Source organism: Scyliorhinus torazame, chromosome 1 (assembly GCF_047496885.1).
Source record: "Scyliorhinus torazame isolate Kashiwa2021f chromosome 1, sScyTor2.1, whole genome shotgun sequence".
Classification (NCBI taxonomy): Eukaryota; Metazoa; Chordata; class Chondrichthyes; order Carcharhiniformes; family Scyliorhinidae; genus Scyliorhinus; species Scyliorhinus torazame.
Genome location: NC_092707.1, coordinates 150,738,276 through 150,760,097, shown reverse-complemented (window position 1 = coordinate 150,760,097; position 21,822 = coordinate 150,738,276). Strand labels below are relative to the sequence as shown.

The following is a 21,822-nucleotide window of genomic DNA, read 5'->3' as shown; positions in this document are numbered from 1 at the left end:
ACCCTCTCCCACACACAAATGCCCACTGTCCCTGATTCACACACTTCTCTTCCACACTGTCTCTCCCACACGCAAACACACACTCTCACTGTCTCTCTCACACTGTCCCTATCTCACACACAAACACACTCTCACTGTCTCTCACACACACTGTCCCCATCTCACACACAAACACACTCTCCCTGTCTCTCTCACACACTATCCCTATCTCACACAAACACACTCTCCCTGTCTCTCTCACATACTGTCCCTATCTCACACACAAACACTCTCACTGTCTCTCACACACTGCCCCTATCTCACACACAAACACACTCTCACTGTCTCTCACACACTGTCCCCATCTCACACACAAACACACTCTCCCTGTCTCTCTCACACACTATCCCTATCTCACACACAAACACACTCTCACTGTCTCTCACACACACTGTCCCTATCTCACACACAAACACACTCTCACTGTCTCTCTCACACACTATCCCTATCTCACACACAAACACACTCTCACTGTCTCTCTCACATACTGTCCCTATCTCACACACAAACACACTCTCCCTGTCTCTCACACAATGTCCCTATCTCACACACAAACACACTCTCACTGTCTCTCACACACTGTCCCTATCTCACACACAAACACACTCTCCCTGTCTCTCTCACACACTGTCCCTATCTCACACACAAACACACTCTCACTGTCTCTCTCACACTGTCCCTATCTCACACACAAACACACTCTCCCTGTCTCTCTCACACACTGTCCCTATCTCACACAAACACACTCTCCCTGTCTCTCACACACACTGTCCCTATCTCACACACAAACACACTCTCCCTGTCTCTCTCACACACTGTCCCTATCTCACACACAAACACACTCTCACTGTCTCTCACACACTGTCCCTATCTCACACACAAACACACTCTCCCTGTCTCTCACACACACTGTCCTTATCTCACACACAAACACACTCTCACTGTCTCTCACACACACTGTCCCAATCACACACAAACACTCTCTCACTGTCTCGCTCACACACTGTCCCTATCTCACACACAAACACACTCTCCCTGTCTCTCTCACACACTGTCCCTATCTCACACAAACACACTCTCACTGTCTCGCTCACACACTGTCCCTATCTCACACACAAACACACTCTCACTGTCTCGCTCACACACTGTCCCTATCTCACACACAAACACACTCTCACTGTCTCTCTCACACACTGTCCCTATCTCACACAAACACACTCTCCCTGTCTCTCACACACTGTCCCTATCACACACACAAACACACTCTCACTGTCTCTCACACACTGTCCCTATCTCACACACAAACACACTCTCACTGTCTCGCTCACACACTGTCCCTATCTCACACAAACACACTCTCACTGTCTCTCACACACACTGTCCCTATCTCACACACAAACACACTCTCACTGTCTCGCTCACACACTGTCCCTATCTCACACAAACACACTCTCACTGTCTCGCTCACACACTGTCCCTATCTCACACACAAACACACTCTCACTGTCTCTCACACACACTGTCCCTATCTCACACAAACACACTCTCCCTGTCTCTCTCACACACTGTCCCTATCTCACACACAAACACACTCTCACTGTCTCGCTCACACACTGTCCCTATCACACACAAACACACTCTCCCTGTCTCTCTCACACACTGTCCCTATCTCACACACAAACACACTCTCCCTGTCTCTCTCACACACTGTCCCTATCTCACACAAACACACTCTCACTGTCTTTCTCACACACTGTCCCTATCTCACACACAAACACACTCTCACTGTCTCTCACACACTGTCCCTATCTCACACACAAACACACTCTCACTGTCTCTCACACACACTGTCCCTATCTCACACACAAACACACTCTCCCTGTCTCTCTCACACACTGTCCCTATCTCACACACAAACACACTCTCCCTGTCTCTCTCACACACTGTCCCTATCTCACACACAAACACACTCTCCCTGTCTCTCACACACACTGTCCCTATCTCACACACAAACACACTCTCACTGTCTCTCTCACACACTGTCCCTATCTCACACACAAACACACTCTCACTGTCTCTCACACACTGTCCCTATCTCACACACAAACACACTCTCCCTGTCTCTCTCACACACTGTCCCTATCTCACACACAAACACACTCTCCCTGTCTCTCTCACACACTGTCCCTATCTCACACACAAACACACTCTCCCTGTCTCTCACACACACTGTCCCTATCTCACACACAAACACACTCTCACTGTCTCTCACACACTGTCCCTATCTCACACACAAACACACTCTCACTGTCTCTCACACACACTGTCCCTATCTCACACAAACACACTCTCACTGTCTCGCTCACACACTGTCCCTATCTCACACACAAACACACTCTCACTGTCTCTCACACACTGTCCCTATCTCACACACAAACACACTCTCACTGTCTCTCTCACACACTGTCCCCATCTCACACACAAACACACTCTCCCTGTCTCTCTCACACACTGTCCCTATCTCACACACAAACACACTCTCACTGTCTCACACACACTGTCCCTATCTCACACACAAACACACTCTCACTGTCTCGCTCACACACTGTCCCTATCTCACACAAACACACTCTCACTGTCTCTCACACACTGTCCCTATCTCACACACAAACACACTCTCCCTGTCTCTCACACACACTGTCCCTATCTCACACAAACACACTCTCACTGTCTCTCTCACACACTGTCCCTATCTCACACACAAACACACTCTCCCTGTCTCTCTCACACACTGTCCCTATCTCACACACAAACACACTCTCACTGTCTCTCACACACACTGTCCCTATCTCACACAAACACACTCTCACTGTCTCTCACACACACTGTCCCTATCTCACACACAAACACACTCTCCCTGTCTCTCACACACACTGTCCCTATCTCACACAAACACACTCTCACTGTCTCTCTCACACACTGTCCCTATCTCACACACAAACACACTCTCCCTGTCTCTCTCACACACTGTCCCTATCTCACACACAAACACACTCTCACTGTCTCTCACACACACTGTCCCTATCTCACACAAACACACTCTCACTGTCTCTCACACACACTGTCCCTATCTCACACAAACACACTCTCACTGTCTCTCACACACACTGTCCCTATCTCACACACAAACACACTCTCACTGTCTCTCACACACACTGTCCCTATCTCACACAAACACACTCTCACTGTCTCTCACACACACTGTCCCTATCTCACACAAACACACTCTCATTGTGTCTCACACACACTGTCCCTATCTCACACACAAACACACTCTCACTGTCTCTCACACACACTGTCCCTATCTCACACAAACACACTCTCACTGTCTCTCACACACACTGTCCCTATCTCACACACAAACACACTCTCACTGTCTCTCACACACACTGTTCCTATCTCACACAAACACACTCTCACTGTCTCTCACACACACTGTCCCTATCTCACACACAAACACACTCTCACTGTCTCTCACACACACTGTCCCTATCTCACACAAACACACTCTCACTGTCTCTCTCACACACTGTCCCTATCTCACACACAAACACACTCTCACTGTCTCTCACACACACTGTCCCTATCTCACACAAACACACTCTCATTGTGTCTCACACACACTGTCCCTATCTCACACACAAACACACTCTCACTGTCTCTCACACACACTGTCCCTATCTCACACAAACACACTCTCACTGTCTCTCACACACACTGTCCCTATCTCACACACAAACACACTCTCACTGTCTCGCTCACACACTGTCCCAATCACACACAAACACACTCTCACTGTCTCACACACACTGTCCCTATCTCACACACAAACACACTCTCACTGTCTCGCTCACACACTGTCCCTATCACACACAAACACACTCTCCCTGTCTCGCTCACACACTGTCCCTATCTCACACAAACACACTCTCACTGTCTCTCACACACACTGTCCCTATCTCACACACAACACACTCTCCCTGTCTCTCTCACACACTGTCCCTATCTCACACAAACACACTCTCACTGTCTCTCACACACACTGTCCCTATCTCACACACAAACACACTCTCACTGTCTCGCTCACACACTGTCCCTATCACACACAAACACACTCTCCCTGTCTCTCACACACACTGTCCCTATCACACACAAACACACTCTCCCTGTCTCTCACACACACTGTCCCTATCTCACACAAACACACTCTCACTGTCTCTCACACACACTGTCCCTATCTCACACACAAACACACTCTCCCTGTCTCTCTCACACACTGTCCCTATCTCACACACAAACACACTCTCACTGTCTCGCTCACACACTGTCCCTATCACACACAAACACACTCTCCCTGTCTCTCACACACACTGTCCCTATCTCACACACAAACACACTCTCCGTGTCTCTCTCACACACACTGTCCCTATCTCAAACAAACACACTCTCCCTGTCTCTCTCACACACTGTCCCTATCTCACACACAAACACACTCTCACTGTCTCTCACACACACTGTCCCTATCTCACACACAAACACACTCTCACTGTCTCGCTCACACACTGTCCCTATCACACACAAACACACTCTCCGTGTCTCTCTCACACACACTGTCCCTATCTCACACACAAACACACTCTCACTGTCTCACACACACTGTCCCTATCTCACACAAACACACTCTCCCTGTCTCTCACACACACTGTCCCTATCTCACACACAAACACACTCTCACTGTCTCTCACACACACTGTCCCTATCTCACACACAAACACACTCTCACTGTCTCACACACACTGTCCCTATCTCACACAAACACACTCTCACTGTCTCACACACACTGTCCCTATCTCACACACAAACACACTCTCACTGTCTCACACACACTGTCCCTATCTCACACACAAACACACTCTCACTGTCTCGCTCACACACTGTCCCTATCTCACACACAAACACACTCTCACTGTCTCACACACACTGTCCCTATCTCACACAAACACACTCTCACTGTCTCACACACACTGTCCCTATCTCACACAAACACACTCTCACTGTCTCACACACACTGTCCCTATCTCACACACAAACACACTCTCCCTGTCTCTCTCACACACTGTCCCTATCTCACACACAAACACACTCTCACTGTCTCACACACACTGTCCCTATCTCACACACAAACACACTCTCACTGTCTCGCTCACACACTGTCCCTATCACACACAAACACACTCTCACTGTCTCGCTCACACACTGTCCCTATCACACACAAACACACTCTCACTGTCTCTCACACACACTGTCCCTATCTCACACACAAACACACTCTCACTGTCTCACACACACTGTCCCTATCTCACACACAAACACACTCTCACTGTCTCGCTCACACACTGTCCCTATCACACACATACACACTCTCACTGTCTCGCTCACACACTGTCCCTATCACACACAAACACACTCTCCCTGTCTCTCACACACACTGTCCCTATCTCACACAAACACACTCTCACTGTCTCTCTCACACACTGTCCCTATCTCACACACAAACACACTCTCCCTGTCTCTCTCACACACTGTCCCTATCACACACACAAACACTCTCACTGTCTCTCACACACACTGTCCCTATCACACACACAAACACACTCTCACTGTCTCACACACACTGTCCCTATCTCACACACAAACACACTCTCCCTGTCTCTCTCACACACTGTCCCTATCACACACACAAACACACTCTCCCTGTCTCTCTCACACACTGTCCCTATCTCACACACAAACACACTCTCACTGTCTCGCTCACACACTGTCCCTATCTCACACACAAACACACTCTCACTGTCTCACACACACTGTCCCTATCACACAAACACACTCTCACTGTCTCTCTCACACACTGTCCCTATCACACACACAAACACTCTCACTGTCTCTCACACACACTGTCCCTATCACACAAACACACTCTCACTGTCTCACACACACTGTCCCTATCACACAAACACACTCTCACTGTCTCTCTCACACACTGTCCCTATCACACACACAAACACTCTCACTGTCTCTCTCACACACTGTCCCTATCACACACACAAACACTCTCACTGTCTCTCACACACACTGTCCCTATCTCACACAAACACACTCTCACTGTCTCTCTCACACACTGTCCCTATCTCACACACAAACACACTCTCACTGTCTCGCTCACACACTGTCCCTATCTCACACACAAACACACTCTCACTGTCTCACACACACTGTCCCTATCTCACACACAAACACACTCTCACTGTCTCTCACACACACTGTCCCTATCTCACACAAACACACTCTCCCTGTCTCTCTCACACACTGTCCCTATCTCACACAAACACACTCTCACTGTCTCGCTCACACACTGTCCCTATCTCACACACAAACACACTCTCACTGTCTCACACACACTGTCCCTATCACACAAACACACTCTCACTGTCTCTCACACACACTGTCCCTATCTCACACACAAACACACTCTCACTGTCTCTCTCTCACACTGTCCCTATCACACACAAACACACTCTCACTGTCTCTCTCACACACTGTCCCTATCTCACACACAAACACACTCTCACTGTCTCTCTCTCACACTGTCCCTATCTCACACAAACACACTCTCACTGTCTCTCACACACACTGTCCCTATCTCACACACAAACACACTCTCCCTGTCTCTCTCACACACTGTCCCTATCTCACACAAACACACTCTCACTGTCTCGCTCACACACTGTCCCTATCTCACACAAACACACTCTCCCTGTCTCGCTCACACACTGTCCCTATCACACACAAACACACTCTCACTGTCTCGCTCACACACTGTCCCTATCTCACACAAACACACTCTCACTGTCTCTCACACACACTGTCCCTATCACACACAAACACACTCTCACTGTCTCTCACACACACTGTCCCTATCTCACACAAACACACTCTCACTGTCTCTCTCACACACTGTCCCTATCTCACACACAAACACACTCTCACTGTCTCGCTCACACACTGTCCCTATCACACACAAACACACTCTCCCTGTCTCTCTCACACACTGTCCCTATCTCACACACAAACACACTCTCACTGTCGCTCACACACTGTCCCTATCACACACAAACACACTCTCCCTGTCTCTCACACACACTGTCCCTATCTCACACAAACACACTCTCCCTGTCTCTCTCACACACTGTCCCTATCTCACACAAACACACTCTCACTGTCTCTCACACACACTGTCCCTATCTCACACAAACACACTCTCACTGTCTCTCTCACACACTGTCCCTATCTCACACAAACACACTCTCCCTGTCTCTCACACACTGTCCCTATCTCACACACAAACACACTCTCACTGTCTCGCTCACACACTGTCCCAATCACACACACAAACACACTCTCCCTGTCTCTCACACACACTGTCCCTATCTCACACACAAACACACTCTCACTGTCTCGCTCACACACTGTCCCTATCACACACAAACACACTCTCCCTGTCTCTCACACACACTGTCCCTATCTCACACAAACACACTCTCCCTGTCTCTCTCACACACTGTCCCTATCTCACACAAACACACTCTCACTGTCTCTCTCACACACTGTCCCTATCTCACACAAACACACTCTCACTGTCTCTCTCACACACTGTCCCTATCTCACACAAACACACTCTCACTGTCTCTCTCACACACTGTCCCTATCTCACACAAACACACTCTCCCTGTCTCTCTCACACACTGTCCCTATCTCACACAAACACACTCTCACTGTCTCTCACACACTGTCCCTATCTCACACACAAACACACTCTCCCTGTCTCTCACACACACTGTCCCTATCTCACACAAACACACTCTCACTGTCTCTCTCACACACTGTCCCTATCTCACACAAACACACTCTCACTGTCTCTCTCACACACTGTCCCTATCTCACACAAACACACTCTCCCTGTCTCTCTCACACACTGTCCCTATCTCACACAAACACACTCTCCCTGTCTCTCACACACACTGTCCCTATCTCACACAAACACACTCTCCCTGTCTCTCTCACACACTGTCCCTATCTCACACAAACACACTCTCACTGTCTCTCACACACACTGTCCCTATCTCACACAAACACACTCTCACTGTCTCTCACACACACTGTCCCTATCTCACACACAAACACACTCTCACTGTCGCTCACACACTGTCCCTATCTCACACAAACACACTCTCCGTGTCTCTCTCACACACTGTCCCTATCTCACACAAACACACTCTCCCTGTCTCTCTCACACACTGTCCCTATCTCACACACAAACACACTCTCACTGTCTCTCACACACACTGTCCCTATCTCACACACAAACACACTCTCACTGTCTCGCTCACACACTGTCCCTATCTCACACAAACACACTCTCACTGTCTCTCACACACACTGTCCCTATCTCACACAGAAACACACTCTCACTGTCTCGCTCACACACTGTCCCTATCTCACACACAAACACACTCTCACTGTCTCTCACACACTGTCCCTATCACACACAAACACACTCTCACTGTCTCTCACACACTGTCCCTATCTCACACACAAACACACTCTCACTGTCTCTCTCACACTGTCCCTATCTCACACAAACACACTCTCCGTGTCTCTCACACACACTGTCCCTATCTCACACAAACACACTCTCCCTGTCTCTCTCACACACTGTCCCTATCTCACACACAAACACACTCTCACTGTCTCGCTCTCACACTGTCCCTATCTCACACAAACACACTCTCACTGTCTCGCTCACACACTGTCCCTATCTCACACACAAACACACTCTCCCTGTCTCTCTCACACACTATCCCTATCTCACACACAAACACACTCTCACTGTCTCTCTCACACACTGTCCCTATCTCACACACAAACACACTCTCACTGTCTCACACACACTGTCCCTATCTCACACACAAACACACTCTCACTGTCTCTCTCTCACACTGTCCCTATCTCACACACAAACACACTCTCATTGTGTCTCACACACACTGTCCCTATCTCACACAAACACACTCTCCCTGTCTCTCTCACACACTGTCCCTATCTCACACACAAACACACTCTCACTGTCTCACACACACTGTCCCTATCTCACACAAACACACTCTCACTGTCTCTCACACACTGTCCCTATCTCACACAAACACACTCTCCGTGTCTCTCACACACACTGTCCCTATCTCACACAAACACACTCTCCCTGTCTCTCTCACACACTGTCCCTATCTCACACACAAACACACTCTCACTGTCTCGCTCACACACTGTCCCTATCTCACACACAAACACACTCTCACTGTCTCGCTCACACACTGTCCCTATCTCACACACAAACACACTCTCACTGTCTCTCACACACACTGTCCCTATCACACACACAAACACTCTCACTGTCTCTCACACACACTGTCCCTATCTCACACACAAACACACTCTCACTGTCTCGCTCACACACTGTCCCTATCTCACACACAAACACACTCTCCCTGTCTCTCTCACACACTGTCCCTATCTCACACAAACACACTCTCACTGTCTCTCTCACACTGTCCCTATCTCACACACAAACACACTCTCACTGTCTCTCTCACACACTGTCCCTATCTCACACAAACACACTCTCACTGTCTCTCTCACACTGTCCCTATCTCACACACAAACACACTCTCACTGTCTCGCTCACACACTGTCCCTATCTCACACACAAACACACTCTCACTGTCTCACACACACTGTCCCTATCTCACACACAAACACACTCTCACTGTCTCTCTCACACACTGTCCCTATCACACACAAACACACTCTCCGTGTCTCTCTCACACACTGTCCCTATCTCACACAAACACACTCTCACTGTCTCTCTCACACACTGTCCCTATCTCACACACAAACACACTCTCACTGTCTCTCTCACACACACTGTCCCTATCTCACACACAAACACACTCTCATTGTCTCTCACACACTGTCCCTATCTCACACACAAACACACTCTCACTGTCTCTCTCTCACACTGTCCCTATCTCACACACAAACACACTCTCACTGTCTCTCACACACACTGTCCCTATCTCACACACAAACACACTCTCACTGTCTCGCTCACACACTGTCCCCATCTCACACACAAACACACTCTCACTGTCTCGCTCACACACTGTCCCTATCACACACACAAACACACTCTCCCTGTCTTTCTCACACTGTCCCTATCTCACACACAAACACACTCTCCCTGTCTCTCTCACACACTGTCCCTATCTCACACACAAACACACTCTCACTGTCTCACACACACTGTCCCTATCTCACACACAAACACACTCTCACTGTCTTTCTCACACTGTCCCTATCTCACACACAAACACACTCTCCCTGTCTCGCTCACACACTGTCCCTATCTCACACACAAACACACTCTCACTGTCTCTCTCTCACACTGTCCCTATCTCACACACAAACACACTCTCACTGTCTCTCACACACACTGTCCCTATCTCACACACAAACACACTCTCACTGTCTCTCACACACTGTCCCTATCTCACACACAAACACACTCTCACTGTCTCTCACACACACTGTCCCTATCTCACACACAAACACACTCTCACTGTCTCCCACACACTGTCCCTATCTCACACACAAACACACTCTCACTGTCTCTCACACACACTGTCCCTATCTCACACACAAACACACTCTCACACACACTGTCCCTATCTCACACACAAACACACTCTCACTGTCTTTCTCACACTGTCCCTATCTCACACACAAACACACTCTCACTGTCTCTCTCACACTGTCCCTATCTCACACACAAACACACTCTCCCTGTCTCTCACACACACTGTCCCTATCTCACACACAAACACACTCTCACTGTCTCTCTCACACACTGTCCCCATCTCACACACAAACACACTCTCCCTGTCTCTCTCACACACTGTCCCTATCTCACACACAAACACTCTCACTGTCTCTCACACACACTGTCCCTATCTCACACACAAACACACTCTCACTGTCTCTCACACACTGTCCCTATCTCACACAAACACACTCTCACACACACTGTCCCTATCTCACACACAATCACACTCTCACTGTCTTTCTCACACTGTCCCTATCACACACAAACACACTCTCACTGTCTCGCTCACACACTGTCCCTATCTCACACACAAACACACTCTCCCTGTCTCGCTCTCACACTGTCCCTATCACACACAAACACACTCTCACTGTCTCGCTCACACACTGTCCCTATCTCACACACAAACACACTCTCACTGTCTCTCTCACACTGTCCCTATCTCACACACAAACACACTCTCACTGTCTCGCTCACACACTGTCCCTATCTCACACACAAACACACTCTCACTGTCTCGCTCACACACTGTCCCTATCTCACACAAACACACTCTCACTGTCTCGCTCACACACTGTCCCTATCTCACACACAAACACACTCTCACTGTCTCTCACACACTGTCCCTATCACACACAAACACACTCTCCCTGTCTCTCTCACACACTGTCCCTATCTCACACAAACACACTCTCACTGTCTCTCTCACACACTGTCCCTATCTCACACACAAACACACTCTCACTGTCTCGCTCACACACTGTCCCTATCTCACACACAAACACACTCTCACTGTCTCTCACACACTGTCCCTATCACACACAAACACACTCTCCCTGTCTCTCTCACACACTGTCCCTATCTCACACAAACACACTCTCACTGTCTCTCTCACACACTGTCCCTATCTCACACACAAACACACTCTCACTGTCTCTCACACACTGTCCCTATCACACACAAACACACTCTCCCTGTCTCTCTCACACACTGTCCCTATCTCACACAAACACACTCTCACTGTCTCTCTCACACACTGTCCCTATCTCACACACAAACACACTCTCACTGTCTCTCACACACACTGTCCCTATCTCACACACAAACACACTCTCACTGTCTTTCTCACACTGTCCCTATCTCACACACAAACACACTCTCCCTGTCTCGCTCACACACTGTCCCTATCTCACACACAAACACACTCTCACTGTCTCGCTCACACACTGTCCCTATCTCACACACAAACACACTCTCACTGTCTCGCTCACACACTGTCCCTATCTCACACACAAACACACTCTCACTGTCTCTCACACACACTGTCCCTATCACACACAAACACACTCTCACTGTCTCGCTCACACACTGTCCCTATCTCACACACAAACACACTCTCACTGTCTCTCACACACTGTCCCTATCACACACAAACACACTCTCCGTGTCTCTCACACACTGTCCCTATCTCACACACAAACACACTCTCACTGTCTCGCTCACACACTGTCCCTATCTCACACACAAACACACTCTCACTGTCTCGCTCACACACTGTCCCTATCTCACACACAAACACACTCTCCGTGTCTCTCACACACACTGTCCCTATCTCACACACAAACACACTCTCACTGTCTCTCTCACACTGTCCCTATCTCACACACAAACACACTCTCCCTGTCTCTCTCACACACTGTCCCTATCTCACACACAAACACACTCTCACTGTCTCTCACACACACTGTCCCTATCTCACACAAACACACTCTCACTGTCTCGCTCACACACTGTCCCTATCTCACACACAAACACACTCTCACTGTCTCGCTCACACACTGTCCCTATCTCACACACAAACACACTCTCACTGTCTCTCACACACACTGTCCCTATCTCACACAAACACACTCTCACTGTCTCGCTCACACACTGTCCCTATCTCACACACAAACACACTCTCACTGTCTCGCTCACACACTGTCCCTATCTCACACACAAACACACTCTCACTGTCTCGCTCACACACTGTCCCTATCTCACACACAAACACACTCTCCCTGTCTCTCTCACACACTGTCCCTATCACACACAAACACACTCTCATTGTGTCTCACACACACTGTCCCTATCTCACACACAAACACACACTCTCACTCTGTCTCTCTCACACACACTGTCCCTGTCTCACACATAAATTCACACGCACTCACACACACATTCACTCTGCCTCACTCACGCGCTGTCCCTGGCTCACACATAACCACACAAACACGCACTCACTCACATACGCACTCACACGCACACACAAACACACACTTCTGTCTCACACACCCCTATCCTTGTCTCACTCACACACATTCACTCTCAAATACACTCGCATACACACACATATACAAACATTCACTCAAACACCCATGTAGAAATACACACACTTGTTACTAGATTCTCCCTGATAATCCACATGCCGACCCCATCCTAACCTAACACGAGCCAATGACTGCACAAACCTACCTGTCAATAGAATAATGGATGAGCGAGTTGAGAGAGAGGGGCAAAGAGAGGGAGACTCTCACCCGGGTTAATATGGCTGCAAGGTGGTCAAATAGGCCGGTCTGTCTCAGCCGAGGTCATTTGCAATTATGGCCCCCTTCACGGCACATTCCTTTTATATCTCAGGACCTCCCAGGCATCGAGCAAATATGTCTTGAAAAAAGTTTGAATCTCAATCTCACCTCGTCCAAGATTAGAACCACGAGAAGTGAGGGAGCTCTGTAAAACGAGGAAACGCTGGATTGTGTCCATCAATGTGTGCAAGACTAACCCCCCAACAATGAAACTGAAATCTAGGAGAGGAAAATTAGATGTGATTGTAACAAACGGATCTAACTTCACAGGGTCAATGGTTTTACTACTTAAAGATCCGACTAAAGTGTGACATATATTTTTAAAACCACAGTAAAACGACCCATTAAAAACACCAGAAAATCTAATACTCTCCTTTCCAAATTAACCACCTAACATATCGGGTTGCCCCAACGGCAGAAACGAGGTGGATGTATTTAGATTTCGTCTTGTTCCCGAGTTTCTTGCCTTTTGACTTTTATCAAGTGAATGTAGAGTTGTGTGGGGTGGGGGGAGGCGGGGGACTGATGTATTAATGGAACAGAGGGGTTTATTTAAGCGTGAGTGTCAGCTCCGGGCTATGGAGCCCCGGCCTTAAACAGTCCCTGACTCACTGGGGGTCAGTTAGTGAGATGAGTAAAATCGATTAGTGTCTCGTGTGTATCAAACATTCAGAAATAAATATCTCCCCGGAAGAAAAATCATTACGGGAAGTGAGAAAGCAAACACTTTTTCGGGGGTGGCAACCCCTCCTCCCAATAGGAGGATTAAAACGAGCACAGATTGTATTCTGACCGGGAGTGAATCAGTGAGGGGGATATTGTGATGTTAATCACCACGCTAAACACACGGGAGGCAAAGCAGGTTCTTTAAGTTTAAAATGACTAGTTAAACAGCTCCATTGGTGCTCAGATACGTCCCCGTTCATTTCGGTGCCAAAGATGTTGAACAAACAAGATGATTTATAAAAAAATAAAAGAGAATAGTTTTTTTAAATAAATGTCTTTTGGGTACTGATCTGTAACATGCCCGCAGGTCGATTAAATCAACAATCCTGGCCGATCGCAAACTCCTGGTTTCCCCTTACAGAGAAATGGAATTTAATACCTATTAATATTAAACGTGGCTTTATTTGTGTTCACATCGAAATAATGCCAATCTGGCGGCCTGATCGAACCACCGTCCTCTCCATATATATCGACAACCAATATGTTTAATTCTGCCTCTTCGCCGGGATCCTGAGGGCAGCGGGATATTGAAAGGTTCCGACCAGTGGCCACTCGCTGCAGGTCAAATCTTATCGGCTCATTCATTTCCTGTGGGTCCCAGCGCTGGACAATGGCAGGAATTGGCTCTGTGCCGCCAAAGGACGGTCAGTGAGAGTCGCTGCAGCCAGGCCGAGAATCCAGGCAAACAAACACTGCATTCTCTCCGCATTTAATTACAAACAGACAGGGAGCCCGTCAAACTGACCACAACACTCCCTCCCTCAGAAAAACTGACCACAACCCCACTCCCCTCAGAGAAAACTGACCACAATCCCCCTCACCTCAGAAAAAAAATGACCACAACACTCCCTCCCTCAGCAAAACTGACCACAATCCCCTTACCCTCATAAAAAAACTGGCCTCAACACTCCCTCCCTCAGAAAAACTGACCACAATCCCCCCTTAGAAAAACTGACCACAACATTCCCTCCCTCAGCAAAACTGACCACCCCCTCCCCTTAGAAAAACGGACCACAACACTCCCTCCCTCAGTAAAACTGACCCCCACCTCCCCTTAGAAAAATTGACCACAACACTCCCTCAGCAAAACTGACCACAAACCCGTTCCCCTCATACAAAATTGACCTCAACACGCCCTCCCTCAAAAAAACTGACCACAACACTCCATCCCTCAGAAAATCTGACCACAACTCCCCTTCCCTCAGAAAAACTCACCACAACATTCCCTCCCTCAGAACAACTGACCACAATCGCCCTCCCCTCTGAAGAAACTGACCACAACACTCCCTCCCTCAGAAAAACTGATCGCATTACCCCCTCCCCGAGAAAAACTGACCACAACACTCCCTCCCTCAGAAACACTGACCACAATCGCCCCTCCCCTTAGAAAAACTGACCACAACACTCCCTCCCTCAGAAAAACTGACCACAAGCCCCCTCCCCTCAGAAAATCTGACCACGGGGCAGCACGGTGGTTAGCATTTCTGCCTCACAGCACCAAAGTCCCAGGTTCGATCCCGGCTCTGGGTTACTGTCCGTGTGGAGTTTGTACATACAAATTTGTTTGCACGGGTTTTGCCCCCACAACACAAAGATGTGCTGGTTAGGTGGATTGGCCATGTTAAATTGCCCCTTAATTGGAAAAAATGAATTGGGTACTCTAAATTTATATAAAAAAAGAAAACCTGACCACAACACTCCCTCCCTCAGCAACACTGACCACAACCCCCCCCCTCCCCTCAGAAAAACTGACCACAACACTCCCTCCCTCAGAGAAACTGACCATAATAGCCCTTGTTTAAAAAAAACTGCCCACAACACTCCCTCCCTCATAAAAACTGATCATAATCCCCACTCCCCTTAGAAAAACTGACAACAACACTCCCTCCCTAAGAAGAAAACTGACCACAATCCCCCCTCCACTCAGAAAAACTGTTCACAACACTCCCTCCCTCACACAAAACTGACCACAACCCCCTCCCTCAGAGAAACTGACCACAACACTTTCTCCCTCAGAAAAATTGACCACAGCCCCCCTTCCCTCAGAAAAACTAACAATCCTACTCCCCTCAGAAAAACTAACCATGACACTCCCCCCTCAGAAAAACTGACCACAATCCCCCCTCATGTCAGAAAAAACTGACCACAACACTCTCTCTCACAGGAGAAAACTGACCACAATCACTCCTCCCCTCAGAAATCCCCCTCATCAGGGCAGCACGGTGGCGCAGTGGGTTAGCCCCGTTGCCTCACGGCACCAAGGTCCCAGGTTCAATCCGGCTCTGAGTCACTGTCCGTGTGGAGTTTGCACGTTCTCCCCGTGTTTGCGTGGGTTTCGCCACACAACCCAAAGATGTGCAAGGTAGGTGGATTGAACACACTAAATTGCCCCTTAACTGGAAAAAAAAATGAATTGGGTACACTAAATTTATTTTAAAAACAAAACCCCTCACCCAGAAACAACTGACCACAACCCCCTTCCTCATAAAAAACAGACCACAATCTCCCCTCTCCTCTGAAAAAGCAGGTCACAAACCCACAACCCCCCTCCCCTCAGAAAAACTGACCACATCAACCCCTCCCTGAGGAACAACGACCACAACACTCCCTCAGAATACTTTTAAAAATAAATTTAGAGTACCCAATTATTTATTTATTTTCCAATTAAGGGGCAATTTAGCATGGCCAATTCACCTAACCGGCACATCTTTGGGTTGTGGGGGCAAAACCCACGCAGACGTGGGGAGAATGTGCAACTCAACAAGGGCAGTGACCCAGGGCCGGGATTCGAACCCGGGTCCTCAGCGCCGCAGTCTCAGTGCTAACCACTGCGCCACATGCCGCCCTCTCCCTCAGAATACTTGACCACAATCACTCCTCCGCCCCAGAAAAAAACTGACTACAATCCCAAACACCCAAAAACAACTGACCACAACACCCTTCCCTCAGAAAAATTGATCACAATCCTCCACCTCAGAAAAACAGTCCGCAGCCCCCTTCCCTCAGAAACAACGGACCACAAACCCCCTCCACCTAGAAAACAGACCACAATCCCCCTCTCCTCAGAAGAACTGACCACAACACTGTCCCTCAGAAAAACTGACCACAATCCTCCTCCCTCAGAAAAAAAACAGTCACAATTCTACTCTCCCAGAAAAAAAACAGTCCACAATTCCACACCCCCAGAAAAAAACTGTACAATGCACCTCACCCCAGAAAAACGGACCACAATCCCCCCTAAAAAAAGACCAAAATCCCCCTCCTCTCATAAAAAAAATGACCACAATCACTCTCCCCTAAAAAAGACCACAATCCTCCCTCAGAAAAAACAATCACCCACACACCAGAAAAACTGATCACAAACTCCCTCCCCCAGAGCAACTGATTATAATCCTCCTACCCTTAGAAAAACTGACCATAATCCACCCTCAAAAACATTACTACAATCCTCCTCCCCTCAGAAAAGAACTGACCACAAACCTCTCTCCCCTCAGAAAAAACTGACCACAATCATCTACCCCAGGCAAACTGACCACAATCCATCCTCACCTCAGAAGAACTGACTACAGTCCATCACTCCCAGAAAAACTGACCACAATCCCCCACCCCAGAAAAACTGACCACAATTCCCCACCCCTCAGATATACTGACCCAATCCCGCCCACCTCAGACACATATCTGTTTTTTTAAAGGGACAATTTAGCGTGGCCAATCCACCTAACTTGCACATCTTTGGGTTGTGGGGTGAGACCCACGCAGACACGGGGACAATGTGCAAACTCCACACAGACAGTGACCCAGGGCCGGGCCAAACCTGGGTCCTCAGTGCCGTGAGGCAGCAGTGCTAACCACTGGACCGCCATGCTGCCCCCTCAGAAACAAATCTGGCCACAATCCCCCTCCTCCAGAGAAATCTTTTAAAAAATTTTTTTTAATAAATGTTAGAGTACCCAATTATATTTTTTCCAATTAAGGGGCAATTTAGCATGGCCAGTCCACCTAACCGGCACATCTTTGGATTGTGGGGGTGAAACCCAAGCAGGCACGAGGAGAATGTGCAAACACCACACAGACTGTGACCCAGGGCCGGAAATCAAACCTGGGTCCTCAGCGCCATAGACAGCTGTGCTAACCACTGTGCCACATGCCGCCCACCTCCTCCAGAGAAATCTGACCACAATCCCCATCCCCCAGAAAAAACTGACCACAATGCACCTCCCCTCAAAAATAGCTGGCCGCAATGTCCCTCCCCTCAGTAAAAAACTGACCAACTCCACCCTCCACTGAGAAAAACTGACCATAATTCCCACTTCCCCAGAAACAAATGAGTACAATCCCCCTCCTTTGAAAAAAATGACCACAATCCCCCCCAGAAAAAAACTGACCACATCACCCTTACTCCAGAAAAACTGCCTACAATCCCACTCACCCAAGAAAATTGACCACATCCCCCCTCCCCTCAGAAAAACTGACCAGAATCCATCCTCCCCGCAGAAACAACTGACCAAAATCACTTTCACCAAGAAAACCTGACCACAATCCCCCGACCCTCAGAAACACTGGCCACAATTCCCCCTCCCCCAGAAAAACTGACCACAGTCCCCCTCCCCCATAAAAACTGACCACAATCCCCCTCCCGCAGAAAAACTGACCACAATCCCCCTCCCCCAGAAAAACTGACCACAACCGCCCTCCCCCAGAAAGACTGGCCACAATCCCTCTCCCCCAGAAAAACTGACCACAATCCCCCTCACCCAGAAAAACTGACCACAATCCCCCTCCCCCAGAAAAACTGACCACAACCCCCCTCACCCAGAAAAACTGACCACAACCCCCCTCACACAGAAAACCTGACCACAATCCCTCTCCCCCAGAAAACCTGACCACAATCCCCCTTCCCAGAAAAACTGACCACAACCCCCCTCCCCCAGAAACACTGACCACAATGCCCCTCCCCCAGAAAACCTGACCACAATCCCTCTCCCCCAGAAAAACTGACCACAATGCCTCTCCCTCAGATAAACTGACCTCAATCCCCCTCCCCCCGAAAAACTGACCACAATCCCCCTCCCACAGAAAAACTGACCACAATCCCTCTCCCCCAGAAAAATTGACCACAATCCCACTCCCCAGAAAGACTGACCACAATCCCTCTCCCCCAGAAAAACTGACCACAATCCCCTCCCCCAGAAAAACTGACCACAACCCCCCTCCCCCAGAAAAACTGACCACAATCCCCCTCCTGCAGAAAAACTGACCACAACCCCCCTCCCCCAGAAAAACTGACCACAATCCCCTCCTGCAGAAAAACTGACCACAATCCCCCTCCTGCTGAAAAACTGACCACAATCCCCCTCCTGCAGAAAAACTGACCACAATCCCTCTTCCCCAGAAAGACTGACCACAATCCCTCTCCCCCAGAAAAACTGACCACAATCCCTCTCCCCCAGAAAAACTGACCACAATCCCTCTCCCCCGGAAAAACTCACCACAATCCCCTCTCCCCCAGAAAAACTGACCACTATCCCTCTTCCCCATAAAAATTTACCACAATCCCTCTTCCCCGATAAACTGACCACAATCGCCCTCCCGCAGAAAAACTGACCACAAAACCCCTCCCCCAGAAAAACTGACCACAATCCCTCTACCCCAGAAAAACTGACCACAATCCCTCTCCCCCAGAAAGACTGACCACAATCCCTCTCCCCCAGAAAAACGGACCACAATCCCCCTCCTGCAGAAAAACTGACCACAATCCCCCTCCTGCAGAAAAACTGACCACAATCCCTCTCCCCCAGAAAAACTGACCACAATCCCTCTCCTGCAGAAAAACTGACCACAATCCCCCTCCCCCAGAAACACTGACCACAATCCCTCTCCCCCAGAAAAACTCACCACAATCCCCTCTCCCCCAGAAAAACTGACCACTATCCCTCTTCCCCAGAAAAATTTACCACAATCCCTCTTCCCCGATAAACTGACCACAATCGCCCTCCCGCAGAAAAACTGACCACAAACCCCCTCCCCCAGAAAAACTGACCACAAACCCCCTCCCCCAGAAAAACTGACCACAATCCCTCTCCCGCAGAAAAACTGACCACAAACCCCCTCCCCCAGAAAAACTGACCACAACCCCCGTCCCCAGAAAAACTGACCACAATCCCCCTCCCCCGAAAAACTGACCACAAACCCTCTCCCCCAGAAAAACAGAACAAAATCTCCCTCCCCCGAAAAACTGACCACAAACCCTCTCCCCCAGAAAAACTGAACAAAATCCCCCTTCCCAGAAAAACTGACCACAATCCACTCTGCCCCAGAAAAACTGACCAAAATCCCCCTCTCCTGATAAACTGACCAAAATCCCCCTCCCCCAGAAAAACTGACCACAATCCCCCTCTCTCGATAAACTGACCAAAATCACCCTCCCCCAGAAAAACTGACCAAAATCCCCCTCCCTTCGAAACACTGACCAAAATCTCCCTACCTCAGAAAAACTGACCACAATCCCCCTCCCCAGAAAAACTGACCAAAATACCCATACACCAGACAGACTGACCACAATCGCCCTCCCGCAGAAAAACTGACCACAATCCCCTCCACCAGAAAAACTGACCACAATCCCTCTCCCCCAGAAACACTGACCACAATCCCCCTCCCCCAGAAAAACTGACCACAATCCCCCTCCCCCAGAAAAACTGACCACAATCCCCCTCCACCGATAAACTGACCACACACCCCCACCCCCAGAAAAACTGACCACAATCCCCCTCCTGCAGAAAAACTGACCACAATCCCCCTCCCCAAGAAAAACTGACCACAATCCCCCTCCCCCAGAAAAACTGACCACAATCCCTCTCCCCCAGAAAAACAGACCACAATCCCTCTCCCCCGGAAAAACTCACCACAATCCCCTCTCCCCCAGAAAAACTGACCACTATCCCTCTTCCCCATAAAAAATTACCACAATCCCTCTTCCCCGATAAACTGACCACAATCGCCCTCCCGCAGAAAAACTGACCACAAACCCCCTCCCCCAGAAAAACTGACCACAATCCCTCTCCCCCAGAAAAACTGACCACAATCCCTCTCCCCCAGAAAGACTGACCACAATCCCTCTCCCCCAGAAAAACTGACCACAATCCCCCTCCTGCAGAAAAACTGACCACAATCCCCCTCCTGCAGAAAAACTGACCACAATCCCTCTCCCCAGAAAGACTGACCACAATCCCTCTCCCCCAGAAAAACTGACCACAATCCCTCTCCTGCAGAAAAACTGACCACAATCCCCCTCCCCCAGAAACACTGACCACAATCCCTCTCCCCCAGAAAAACTCACCACAATCCCCTCTCCCCCAGAAAAACTGACCTCTATCC

General features: G+C 49.0%; 1 protein-coding gene across 1 annotated transcript in view; it reads right to left on the bottom strand.

The window, feature by feature from the left end:
• Window positions 1–13,915, bottom strand: part of LOC140414958 (protein lin-28 homolog A-like) — a 104,436-nt gene extending 90,521 nt beyond the window's left edge. The window contains exon 1 of the mRNA XM_072501019.1: window positions 13,831–13,915. Coding sequence (XP_072357120.1) covers window positions 13,831–13,900 — 70 coding nt within the window. The 5' untranslated portion in view covers window positions 13,901–13,915. The remainder of the gene's footprint in view (window positions 1–13,830) is intronic.
• Window positions 13,916–21,822: the final 7,907 nt, after the last annotated feature.